The sequence below is a fragment of the Leptosomus discolor genome, chromosome 1 (genome assembly GCF_034619465.1).
Source record: "Leptosomus discolor isolate bLepDis1 chromosome 1, bLepDis1.hap2, whole genome shotgun sequence".
Classification (NCBI taxonomy): domain Eukaryota; kingdom Metazoa; phylum Chordata; class Aves; order Leptosomiformes; family Leptosomidae; genus Leptosomus; species Leptosomus discolor.
In genome coordinates, this window is record NC_141391.1 from 207636038 (window position 1) to 207649389 (window position 13352).

General features: G+C 37.8%; 1 protein-coding gene across 1 annotated transcript in view; it reads right to left on the reverse strand.

Moving 5' to 3' along the window:
* HGF (hepatocyte growth factor) overlaps positions 1-13352 on the reverse strand; it is a 56690-nt gene that overhangs the window by 25611 nt on the left and 17727 nt on the right. The window contains exons 5-7 of the mRNA XM_086462444.1: positions 8981-9123; positions 7167-7287; positions 2860-2978 (exon numbers count right to left, since the gene is read on the reverse strand). Of these exons, the coding sequence (XP_086318570.1) occupies positions 2860-2978; positions 7167-7287; positions 8981-9123 (383 nt within the window). The remainder of the gene's footprint in view (positions 1-2859; positions 2979-7166; positions 7288-8980; positions 9124-13352) is intronic.

Consider the following 13352-nt stretch of genomic DNA (forward strand, 5'->3'; position numbering starts at 1 on the left):
TTATATTTTTTTTTTTAGTAAAAACACTTCTGCCACAGAAAAGAACAGATCTACTATGCTATATGTGATTCATATATTATCTAATAATTAGAGAAATGTAGGAAGCACAGCTAAAACAACAAAACAAAACACAAACCAAAAAACATAAACCAAAAATCCAAAACACCAATAACCTCTAACTTAATGAATTAACTAAAAAATAGGAAAGATGATTCAGTTATAGGTCTAAGCAAGACTGTGTCTTCAATGCAGAAAGTCTGAATTTTCCCCATTATGAAAGATTGTCAATGACTCTAGATAGAATTACATGAACTAGTACTGTAGTTCACAGGCAAGACTTTCAACATGGCTGTGACTTAATGGGTGCCTGACACAAAACAAGCAGCAGTCTTGTTAAGTTCCTTCTCTAGAGAACCTGATTACAGACATTGTCCAAAGTAGCAAATTAATCTCAACTTTTTACAGTCAAATAATTTTGATAATTTAAACTGTCTTATATTGGATTTACAATGACATACGACAGTGCAGAATAAGTCCAATTACTCCACATCAGGAAGTACATTAAGAGCATTCTTACTCAACCTCTGGGTTTCAAACAATTGATAAGAAGTGACGAACTCCAAGACATCACACTGGCCTAAGCCAAGAACAAGTAAGGAGAGAAAATTCAGAACTATTGGTGATGGAAGCAGAAAACACGGCATAATTAGGTTTGGTAAGAATTCCAAGCGAAGACAGAGAATCCCATGCTTCCCCCTTTAGGTAGCAACTGCTCACACATAAAGGTTCATGCCAGAGCCATTCCCTTTTCTCTCCCCTGCTTTCCCAGTATTTATACATATGCCAACATTATAGGAAAAATACATGACTGCATTATGGAAACAGACTTTTTGTAAGATCCACTACTGTCTCTGTTTTATCTGGATTTTAGATACCCCAGTAATGTTTTATCTCGGTTTATATAACAAAAATAACAACAGAATACAGAGAACCCTGAAAATTAAACAATCATTAAAAATCACTTCTTTTATGATTATTTTTCTTTTCTTTTCTTTTCTTTTCTTTTCTTTTCTTTTCTTTTCTTTTCTTTTCTTTTCTTTTCTTTTCTTTTCTTTTCTTTTCTTTTCTTTTCTTTTCTTTTCTTTTCTTTTCTTTTCTTTTCTTCTCTTTTCTTTTCTTTTCTTTTCTTTTCTTTTCTTTTCTTTTCTTTTCTTTTCTTTTCTTTTCTTTTCTTTTTCCCTTTTTTGAATTCTTATATAAATCCAGTTCCAGGTGATCTTTGGTGTTCTTTTTTAAGAGAATTTATTATCTTTTTCTGTCCTCCTCCCAAGAGAGCCAAACTAATTTTATAACAACATAAGCCTACTGAAGTGACACTTAGAGGCAGATGAAAAGCAGAGTGTCTGGTTTCGAGGATTATTTTTTTTTAACACTTAATTTTGGTTGAAATTGAAGCAGGACAACAAAGGCAATTATAGTTTCCAAAACTGCAGATCTAAGACAAACTGACTTTCTCATGAGCTAACAAGACATTGAGTTTCACTGAGCAGTTTTAGAAGCTTCCCTTTGCCTCTATTTCACAGAACATCCAGAAATACTGTTGTCCCTCTCCTGCCTGTGTTCCTGGAGGCTCTGTCACAGGGCTGGGGCACATGAAGCTGACAGACTTCTACAGTATGGATTCAGTTAAAGTCATGCTGTGTTTTCAGAAATTGCCTTTATTCCCAGGATGTTATAAACAAATTAATTTGAGTAAAGACAATAAAAAAATATGCCTAGGTATTATGAGACTGCCTTTAATATCATGCTTGTACACGTTATCAGTTCACTAAGGGCAAAAAATTAGACCCCAAATCTGGCAATAAGAAGTATGGGAGATAAGAGAGGAGACTATCACCTGTGGAACCCACAAGCTGTGAATGAGGCAAGGAATTTCAGGGAAGCAAATCTAGGTTTCCTAACTAAAGCATGTCCCAACAAAACTTAATTCTACCATCTGTCTCAGACCAAGCATTACCATGAAAGTCTAGAAAAATTACTTCACCCAAGTTTTCAAGGGAGGTCCAGTAGTTTTACCTTCCTCATTGTGCCTGTGCTGCTCATTTAGGACATCTAATTATCTGTAGAACAGAGCTGTCAGAGCTACCACCAGTTAGGAGGATTTGGGCTTTTAAGTCAGAACATGCCACAGAATGCTCTAAAAATTCTGAACTAAAGCATCTTAAAGTTGGCATCCAATATCTGTATACCTTAATGTTACTTTCAGTCAATTCACTGTCTGTAAAGTGAGGATAACAAAAGTCACCCTCTTGTAGTTGACAGATGAAAAGAAATTAATTGCCTGTGGAGTGCTTTGATACTGGAGTGCTGAACATCACAGAGAAACCCATGAGGAAATCAATAATTCTGTCTTCAGCACGAAGTTACACAGTGTGCCTGGAACCACATAATGTGCAAGAGGAAAAGAAAGCAATGAAGATTTGTTGACAGAGACAGCTCTGAGTAGGGAAGGTGTGCATGCACTTGCTCCCAAACAGTAATGCAGGTGCCCAGTATGGCCAAACTAATACTACACGAGATCTTCATGATGATGTTCCCTCACTTTGTTAGTTCTTAATTTTCCTACATTTTAATGCAATTTCCTGTGTATGATACTACTCCAGTGCTAAGTAACATGCAACTCTTTTATTTCCTGTCTAGATTAAATATAATGTCTTTATAGGAGATCCTCTTCGAAAGCTATGTTTTAAAAGTCAGTGAAGTGCAATGAATGAACTAGCTGTTGTCCTATATTGCTTGAACTATCTGTGTCCAGATTTTGGAAAGGAAAAGGAAGTAATAAATTTTGCTTGAACTCACCACACATTTTAATTGCACAGAACTCCCAGGGGGTGTTAGGGTCAAGAGTGTAGCACCATGGTCTCAGCTTGCCATCAGGATTGCGGCAGTAATTATCATCAAAGCCCTTGTCAGGATATCTGCAAACCACAACGAGAAAAGTGTCAGGGAAGTCTTCTGCCAACACTGCACGAGGTACTTAAAGGACAGTCTTCAGCAGAGGCAAACAAGAACCAGTTACCATTAACCTTGGGTCCAATCCTGTGAGACTGATGCAGATGCTTTTCTGACACTATTAGATAGTTAATAACACAAAACCTCTTTCCAAATGTGCAGCAGAATCAGACCTCCACTGAGGGGATTCCCTGCTGTGGTAAGGCACAGGATACAGGATGGGGTAACTCTGCTAATTGCTAAACTCTTGCTCTTCTGTCAACTGATGATCAGACTCTAAAGCCACTTTTTTTTTTTTAAACAGCCCAATTAAGTGTGGATTATATAAACACTGCCTGGCATGCCGGACTCATTAAGAAAACAGGTTCTTCAGTGCAACAGCCCTGGGTTCAAACTGGAAGCTATTTTGAATAGCTGTGTTACTAATGGTAGCTCCATTTTTGTAATAGAGCTCATTCTAGGTCATGCCCTCATTTCAAGCATTGGGGAAAAAAAAGAGAAAAGTAAGGAATTAACTTCCATCTGCTTTATCTTATTAAGATTTGAAACCATTGTGCCATTTAATTGTTTCCATGTTCTTACTGCCATCACTGAATGATCAGGTGATATTCAAGATAAGAAGGTTCTTTTTCGTATAAATGTGCTATAAACTTGAAGAGAAGGAGAAGCATATATACTTTTTTTCCTCCAGTGAATGCAAACTGTCTTGGTTTTCCAGTTTTATTGAAACATGTTTGTAAAAGAAACAAAAAGTAGATATGCCCCTGAGGGAAACATGAAAAGCATGTAAGAGAACAATAAAGTTAACTACCTGGGAACCTGAACCCATTTACAACTGCAAACAGATGTGTTTCACACAAGCAGAGGAAAATACAATTTGCAAGTCTGTGTTTTTGCTAGGATGCCTTTTTTGTCAAACAATCATCCTAATTTTGACTCATGCATTTGCAACTTGATCTCCCATTCCTTGGGAAAAATCAGGTTCCTTCATCTATACAAGGGTCAGGGACAGGATTTAAGTTGACTTAAAAAACAAAAACAAACACAAAAACCCAAAATGACCAAGGTGAAACCTTAAAAAACTGAGAATTCAAGGGCAATCAAGAATGTGGTAGTTTCAGATCTAGCAGCAGTACCCTGTTTTCTGCTAGGTAGAAGACAGAATGTAAAGGAACAAATTGTGTCCAAGGATTTTACAAGAAAACACTTAACGGGCTAACAATATAGCAGAAAACAAGATGGCTTTGATCACCCAGTAGGTGCGGTGATGAGCTTTGATGCTGGTAGCACATGCTCCATGTCATGTAGCAATGGATATTCTATGGCACTACCCAGGAACCAAGGTATGGCAAGGTTATCTGTAGTCACAGCTAACAAAAACCATTCAAAACAACAGGGGATGTAAAGAAACCACTCTTTCTAGATGGCAAGGGTATTTCATAGCACTGAATGTCCTGTCCTTCTTAATACTATATAATATATTCCCACAGTATGTAAAATATGTGTTATTTACTAACTAAAACTTAAACAGAGATGTTACAGTCCAGGATCAAGCTTTGAGTGTCTTTGTGGGATGGAGTAGTGTCCATGAACTGTATCTTTCCATCTACTATATCTATGTGCCCTTTTCTAGGGCAACAACAGCCTTCCCAGTCACTGGTTCCTCCTGCAATATTCAGGTGTGCTTCTGCCTTCCTTCATACCCAGCAAGCAACAGATCCTCAGTTCCTATACAAAAGACCAACTAACAACTTTAAGACACAAATACCAGGGGTAAGATAAACAACAGGGCTTCAAACTGTTCCACACAATTCAACAGTGAGACTGCGGAGGATTCCCTGAGAGAGACCTCATGCCTTTGCTCTTCACACTTCTGCTTCCCCAGTACACTTGGGCACAGACTTCTTGCTTAGATCCAATAAAGAGCCTGAGGTTTCCAATATCTTTCAGAAGCCTACGTATTTCTTTTTAATTCCCTTTGAAACTGCAGTAGCTGTACTTTACTGCTGAGACTGAAACGAAGCATTAAAATACACATGTGGTGTCAAAATCAAGACTTTTTTTCAGTTTCTAGGAGATGGAGGAAAGTGTCAGATGAAGAGATAATTTCTCTTTAAAGAGACAAATGTTGATCACTAGCTTTGCTGGAGCTAAACTGAAACTTAGTGTCTAAAACTCTTCGCCAATATTTCTTTGCCCCTTCTGTTTGTTTTAAAAGACATGCAGGACTAGAAACCTGACTGTGTATGCAACAAACATAAACTAGAGTATTCTGATAAAAGGATACCTGCAGTTACTCAACTCTTATACTACACTTCAACCCTACTTTCCTGCATGCAGTAGGTACCTATTTTCACAGAGTATTTGATTTTGAGCAGAAAATGTGAGCAAAAGAGGAGAAAAATTGCTTCTCTATGCTGCTCTATGCCTATTTAAGTCATTATCCTCAATGGTCTTCCTTCCATACTGAGGCATAACCCTGCCCATGAGGATTACACTAGGGAACTGGAACTTCAGAATACGACTCTACATCCACTAATAGCTAAAAATGGGACATGCAGGAGCTGTTTGGGGGGATTCCAGTTACTCTTCTGAAAACACATATAGATCAGTTTAATCTGGATGGGTCACTGGATAAAAAAGCAGTTTTATTACAGTTTGAAAACTCTCAAGAAGACACTTTCTGAAGGAAATCTTTCAAGGAGGAAGGCAATCATTCATGAAACTGCAGTTAGTCTGAAAAGTCATTTTGCAAACAACCCAAAATTAATGGAAAAAAACTCTTTCCTCCTGACAATAAAATTAAAATTATTGTTGTTTGTATCCAGAAGTTCTACAAATGTTTCACTCCCAAGGACCAAAATTTTTCCTGTGATTTATTCTAGAATGCACAGCAAGTGCATGGCAAAACTCAGAAACAGACCATCTTCAGTCCCAGCCTGCTAATACGAAATACTTATTGTAGCAGAACTATGGGAGAGTCTGCTATTATTCATGAAACAGATCATCTGAGCCAAGAGGAAAAACAAGTTACACTACATAAACTCCAGAACTGCAGATCCTTAATGTTTCGTTGAATTATCAAGCTTTCTAAAATCTACCAGTACCCGTATTTCCAAGTATAAAAATGATGCTTTATTTTGTGGAACACTTCAACGTATTTAAGGATACATTCTGCGGAAGGTCTCAATCATTTTGAGTTTGTTGATTCTTGCAGTCTCCCTCTGGCAGTTTAAATTTATTCAATCCATTTTACACATAGAGTTAATCTAAAATCCAGTGTAAAACTAAAATGAAACTTTATTCCAGTTTAAGAGAAACACAAAGGCCCTCCTGTGTGGCCTGAACCCCCACATAAAATCCTTTCAAAAGGCTGTATTATAGATGACCCTTTGTGGTCGGGTGAATTTTACTTTCTAGGACAAACCTTAATGGGGATTCAATTTGTCTTGTTATTTCTGACTCATCTTTTGGCATTATGAATGTATGCCTAAATTAAAAAAGAAAAAAGTCTACAATATAAATCCATGTGTGTAAAATGCTAGACAGACCTATGAACTCCTTTTCCAGGATGAAAAAACCCATGTAGCGGGCATTTTTATCAAACAAGTTGGATGCTTAAACCTGATTACAACAGAAGACCATCTACAGCTTTAAAGCTGTTCAATATTTCGAAAAAGAATCATATTCTAACTTGATAAGGTTGCAAGCTTATATTAACTAACTGTGTTAAGAACTCTAGCAAAAATCTATGACTTTTAATCGTTATTTACTTTGTGACTACTTCAAGGCATTTTAAGCTGACTGAAGCCGCATCACAACATATACAGAAACACGCGGAGGTTAATTTTTTACTATCAGTGAATCTAGGGAGGAAATTTTGATCCATTAATGCAGTGCATGTTCATCACTGCATAATACAGCCATGAGATGAAACCACTACTGCACAAAATAGCCTCTAGTCCCCATCCTGCATCTCCATCATGACGGTAGCCAGCCTGCACACACCATGGGCCAGAAATACAACCAACTAAAACTGGTGAACTCCATAAATTTCAGTTCAGCTAATGCTGATTTTGCCCAACTGCTTCCAGAACGTGTGTAATTTTCAGATTACAACCACATGGATTTGCTTGGGGGGAAGGAGAGGTTACCTCTCTGGACGAAATTTGTGCTTGTGTGGTCTCTGAAGATCCCAGCGCTGACACTCCTTGCCTGACTCGGTGTGATCCATCGGCCCTCTGTAACTCTCTCCATTGCAGGTCATGCATTCAACTAGGGAAAAAAATAGGTACTAGTCATTTATTATGCTGGTAACCTGTAGCACAAAAAAAAACTCACAAAAAAAACCCCAAAACCTTAAATCATATCCCTGCCGTTATACATTGAAACCAACCTAGAGAGGTATAAAAAAGAGGTCTCCTTTAGTTTAGTTGTTATGGGAAATGTCCTTTGGAATAGAATCGAATCGCTTGCTTAGATCTAATCTAGATGCTTAAATTTGGTTTCACTTTATAGGACACTTATGGTTTTGACAAGCACAGGTGTCAGCTGCTAGAGGCATTCATGCTCCTAGCAGATTTTTAAACTTAGCTATAGTTAGTAACAGAAAGAAACAAGTCTAAGGAAGGAGTATTTTTAGAAGTGATATTTTCTAATTAAGTAACATTCATTATTCTAAACCACTCTAATACAATTACAGCACAATTTTAAGTCTAGAATAATGGCTGAACCACATGCAGTAGAGTTTGTCTCTTTAAATTCCCAGCACTTTCAGCTACATATGATACTGGTTCTTCTCCATACTAATTCTTTTTGGCAGCTTAAACTATGATACATTTTCAGCCCTGGTTTGGGAAAGTGGGGGGTAGAGGAGAGTGGGCAAAAGCTACCAAAGGGATTTGAAATCACTGTTGAACAAAATATACTTCATAATTTAGAATGAGAAGTCTTAAAATATAAAATAAATTCACCATAATTAACTATAGATACATTTCTCAAGTGCCCCCTAATTAGAGTAATTGTAACGAAGCATCACTTAGTAAACACTAATTTATGCAATTAGAGATCTCACTCCTCAGTCAAAACATCCGCTATCAAAGTCTTCACCCTGCAGTGAGCTCCAGGTCCTATTCCATTTAAAGCTCACTTAAGTTGATCTTTAAATGTTAGCTTTTAATAGGTTTTCAAGCTCCTTGTAAATCATTCTCTTCCTCCGTCTCTTCCTCCCTGCCTCCCTCTCCCTTTTCTTCCCCTACCACTGCATAGCTATTGCAACACGACACATTTAGCAGGAAAATTAAAGGCATCCCATCTTGAGAATTTAAATGAGTTGATTGACTGGAACTGAATTAACTGATTAACAAGATATAAGAGCTTAGTTTGGAGGTTAACGGAACTTAACAGTCAATGAATGCAATGGTGCATGTGAATATCTTTCAAATTCTGTGCTTGAAAGTTGATTGGGATTGGATTAATAAGAAGTTTTATTTATTTACAGTGTCCATTTGAAAAACAAAATGCATGCTTAGATTGTGCTTTTGTCATGTAATTCAGTATCTATATTTTCATCAAAAAGAAGAAGAAAAGTTGATTTTACCATGGAATGGCACTAGATGATTTTATCACATAGTAATATTGAAATTGTTAATGGATTCACTATGGACTAGACAAGTAAAAAAAGGGTCACATTTGTGCGATCAGCACAACTTCATTGTTCCAGCTCCTCCATGACCTGAAAACAAGATGCTGTGCCTGAAAGCTTGTTCAAGTCTTCCAGAGTACTGGAACATAACAAGATCTCTTTCTCTAACAATTGCTTTTCTTGCTACATGAGTTTTCCTTGCTGAGAAATCACCTATTCTTTCTCTAAAGGCCATAAGCAAGTGTCAATTACAGTAATGGAAGTTCTGCATACCTGCTGTCAACAGAGAAAAGTCAACTTTCCACACGAGCCATGACGGGTTACCTTGTGAGCACAGGGGGATGTCGCAGACTTCATGGCGCATCTCTGGACTGGTGGTGAAACACCATGGCCCTCCCTCTTCCCCTCGGGGGTTTCGACAGTAGTTTTCTCGCAGGTCTTTACCCCGATAGCTCGAAGGCAAAAAGCTAGTTTTAAAATGACAATCATTACAGTATAAGAGCATGCAAACTTCGGTGTTAATCATACTATTTTTTACAAACAGTCAGAAAAACAATCACATCTCTTCTTCCTTCTCCCTCCACCCAGCCTACACAAATGTACAGCCCCAAATATCTGTTCATACACAAATACACACCTTCAGTCATGATTACTCAATCAATGGCCTAAATCTGGGAAAATTTGACTAGCCCATAGCTTGCTCTAACGAGTTTTACTCCCGTCCCTTGGGTGTCCGGAGCCAACTATCTGCTGCAGAGCCAGAGACAACAGCGCACTCCCTGCCAGCCCTCACTGCACTCTCCTTCACGAGCTCCTAACTGCTCACACAATGGTGGAAGGCCCTTGGACAAGGGGGAAAAATGTATTGGGTGCATAGGGGAAAAATTCAGTGGGTCCATAGCCATGTCAGACCTGCCTTTCCTATGCATGCTGTGCACACATAGCAGGCCTAGTTGGCCTTAGTGCGCACTTACTATATAAAGCCCACAAACAGAGAAAACTCTTCCCATCCCTGATCAGGCAGCAGCTAGAACTGGGTATCAGGAGTGTGCAGGCGTCACTGAGTGGTGTGACACACCACGCTGAGATGCTTTCACTGCCTAAAATCATGGACTGCTTTGCATTTCATCATCAGGAGGTTCCCTAGATCCCACTTTATCTGTGTTGCTTCATGTCCTGCCAAAAGCCCCGCTCTTGTCACTTTAGGTTCTGCTGTCATACAAATTAGGTCATTTAACAGCAACCCAGCTGACGTAAACTGTGCTCTCTCTTTCATAATATTTTCTCCTTTTGCTGCAAGCACCTATTAAATAAGAATACCCCTTAAGACTTTCCTCTTAGATTAGGGGTTCTTAGGCCAACGCTAAGCACTTAGTGATTTTATAGAAATGTGAGCTAACACTGTATTTTTTACCTAACACACATTTTCAGTATGAGGCTTTGCTGCTTATGCTTAGTCCACCAAACATAAACTCTCCAGGGTCAAGGTTTTGTGTTCTTAGCTGTCCGTAAAATTATGGGCTTACCTCTAGAGAAACCCCTACATACACAATAACATATACAGATATATGTAGGCATATATATATATATCATAGAATCATAGAATCATGTTGGTTGGAAAAGACCTTTAAGATCATCAAGTCCAACCATTATCCTAATACTACCAAGCCTACCACTAAACCATGTCCCTAAGCACCATATCTACACGTCTTTCGAACACCTCCAGGGATGGTGACTCCACCACCTCCCTGGGCAGCCTATTCCAATGCCCAAACACTCTTTCAGTAAAGAAATTTTTCCTAATATCCAATCTAAATCTTCCCTGTTGCAGCTTGAGGCCATTTCCTCTTGTCCTGTCATTAGTTACTTGGGAGAAGAGACCAACACCCACCTCACTACATCTTCCTTTTAGGTAGTTGCAGAGAGCAATAAGGTCTCCTCTCAGTCTCCTCTTCACTAGGCTAAACAATCCCGGTTCCCTCAGCTGCTCCTTACAAGACCTGTTTTCCAGACCACTCATCAGCTTCATTGCCCTTCTCTGGACACGCTCCAGCATCTCAATGTCTTTCCTATACTAAGGCATCCAAAAGTAATACTAGTTATATTTCCCCACAAACTAGGGAAAAGCTAACCCCATACTAAGGAGCCCAAGAGCTGGTTCCATTCAACACCTCTGCAAGAGCTCATGACCATGTTCAGGCTGCACATTGCAGGCAAACCCAGTGGCACTTCACTGCCAGTTTCATTGCAGTGATGCTTAAACAGCACCAAATCTCTGCAGTCAAAAAATCACATTAAATTCAGAACTGTTCTCAACTCTATGAAGATTTTTTGTTGTTGTTGTTAATTGAAATGTTGGGCAAAATACATAGGGTATTACACAAAACTTGTAATTCAACATACTAAATTGTTTTAATCTTTGAACTTTCTAAAATTTGTTCCAGGTTTTTTTCTTCAGTATATTTAAATTCTGGTGGAAATATCACAAGTAAAGTGCACCTTTTATTCTGAAAATGCCTAATACTTTATTTTAGGTATTTTTTTGGAGGCTGGGGTAGAGTTCTGTTTGTTTTCTGGTTTGTCTTGTTTTGGTGTGGGTTTTTTTAATCACATAGGGAATTCAAATGTATCTCTGTTCTAGAGGAGAAGAAAAACGAATAAAATTCCATCTAACTTCTTTTAGAAGACTGTAGACTTGCAGCTTCGGAAACTAAATAAGCACTTGGGACAGACTTTATGAACAGACACTGATTTAATTTACATACAAAAGCAGAAAACAAATGCATGGTTCCTGCTGCCCTTGGCAAATTCTATGTTACAAATTAATAATTTTTTTTTTTTTTAAAGAGAGAGAGAAATAAAAGGACAATTCTGACATGTGACATTTTAATCATGTTTTATTCCTGTTAATGAGATCTTTGAACTAACTGAAGTGGAAAATACCTCTGTTGATTGCATTGCAGTTTTAGTCAATGCAATGCGGAAGCACTACTTAAAAGTGCTTCTCTTATTTTTGGTGCTTGAAGAGAATAATTTTTATGTCATTACTGCTGCCTATAAAATTGTTCCTTCTGTTTCTCCTCTATAGTCTTGTGATATAAATATCTCACATTTTTTTATCTAAAGACAGCCCTGGGCAAACTTTTCTGACGGGATATTGCAACTTGTGTATGTGTTAATGTAGTAAGTCAGTGCATATTAGAATATTTTATTTGAATATTAGAATATTTTTTCTTATTAAAAAGTTAGAGTATTTTATTAGAATAGCATTATAAACTCAAGAAGGGTCAGACATACAGATGGTTTCAACAGGTACTGACGCAACATTCTTGAGGGAGGAAAAGATGAGATGCGGTAAAGACCTACCCAGAAATGGAAGACAGAGCTGCACCTAAAACTGTGTGCTGATTTAATTCAACTATATTAGGTAAGGAAAAAAATGAAAAAGCAAAAAACTGAAGCCAGTAAGATTAATGGCAAGAACAGATTCAACCACAGCAAAAGTAATGGAAACTAGCAAAAAACCTGCGAAGTACTGGCCTACTCTTTGACGATTTCTCTTTGAACCTTTTTTGCATTAGCTTTATCCATTTAGATAAAAAACTCTTAAGAGAAAAAAAAAAGATAGTCTTGTAATTTGTACTAGGATGGAGATGAAAATAATGGAATCCTGATTTCAGCTTCAAGTCTCCAGGTTCTACTGAAATACAAATGAATAAAAACATAACTTGTTAAGTCCAAGCACAAGTTTACAGTCTGAAGTTATTTCAATTCTTTCTAGAAAGATAATGAAAAATCAGTAAAGTACATTTCTCGCTTGAATATGAAAAAGGGATTTTCCAATGGTACTTTGTGATAATCAGATGTTGAGAAAAACTGACCTAAAAATCTAAGACTTTCATACTAATAAGTTCCAAACACACCACTACTGTCTGCTTCTTCCCATCTCCCTCATGTCTCTGATGATGAAATCATATTTTCTGATGTCGAAAAAACAATATTAGCATGCAGCCACCTCATTTATCCAGTGACCTTTTAAACATTAAACTTATTGCACAAGGCAGAAGAAAAGTTATTCTCATAAAATTCATCATAGAAGAGTGGCTGTCTAAATGTATTAGATAAAACTGTGTATGCGCTGTATCAAAATGCAATTTAGTGATAATATATACTATCCAGACACTTTCTTTAATTATATACAGTCATATGTACATTATCTAGAATAAATGCTCATTCTTGCTTGGGCTGTAATTACCGAGAATTCGCTCACTTCTAAAGGGTGAAGATTGTATACTTCAAGGTGTTGAGTCTCAAGAGGTCATTGCTGTGGGAGCTGATGGTATTTATCATATGCTTACAATTAAGAACCGGTCTGGTCCCACACTGAAAATCAGACACAATATCATCTATATTATAATCAGCCAAGTCCAGTCAAGTCCAAGCCTGAGGCTCAGCTTTGTAACACATCATAAGAGGAGAGAACCCAAGTATCTTTTGCTTTTTAATGTTGTTCCAAGATATCATCTTGCACACTGGATAGATTTGGTCAGGACAGGACTGAGCAGTGCATAGCCCAGTTCCTCACTAGTAGTCTCCAGCTTGGCTCCTCCTAAACAAAGTCCTGATGCTGTGAGTTCAGAGCAAAAGGCAGCAACAGGGATAGGAAGTTTATGGGTGAGAGGACACTTTGATTCTG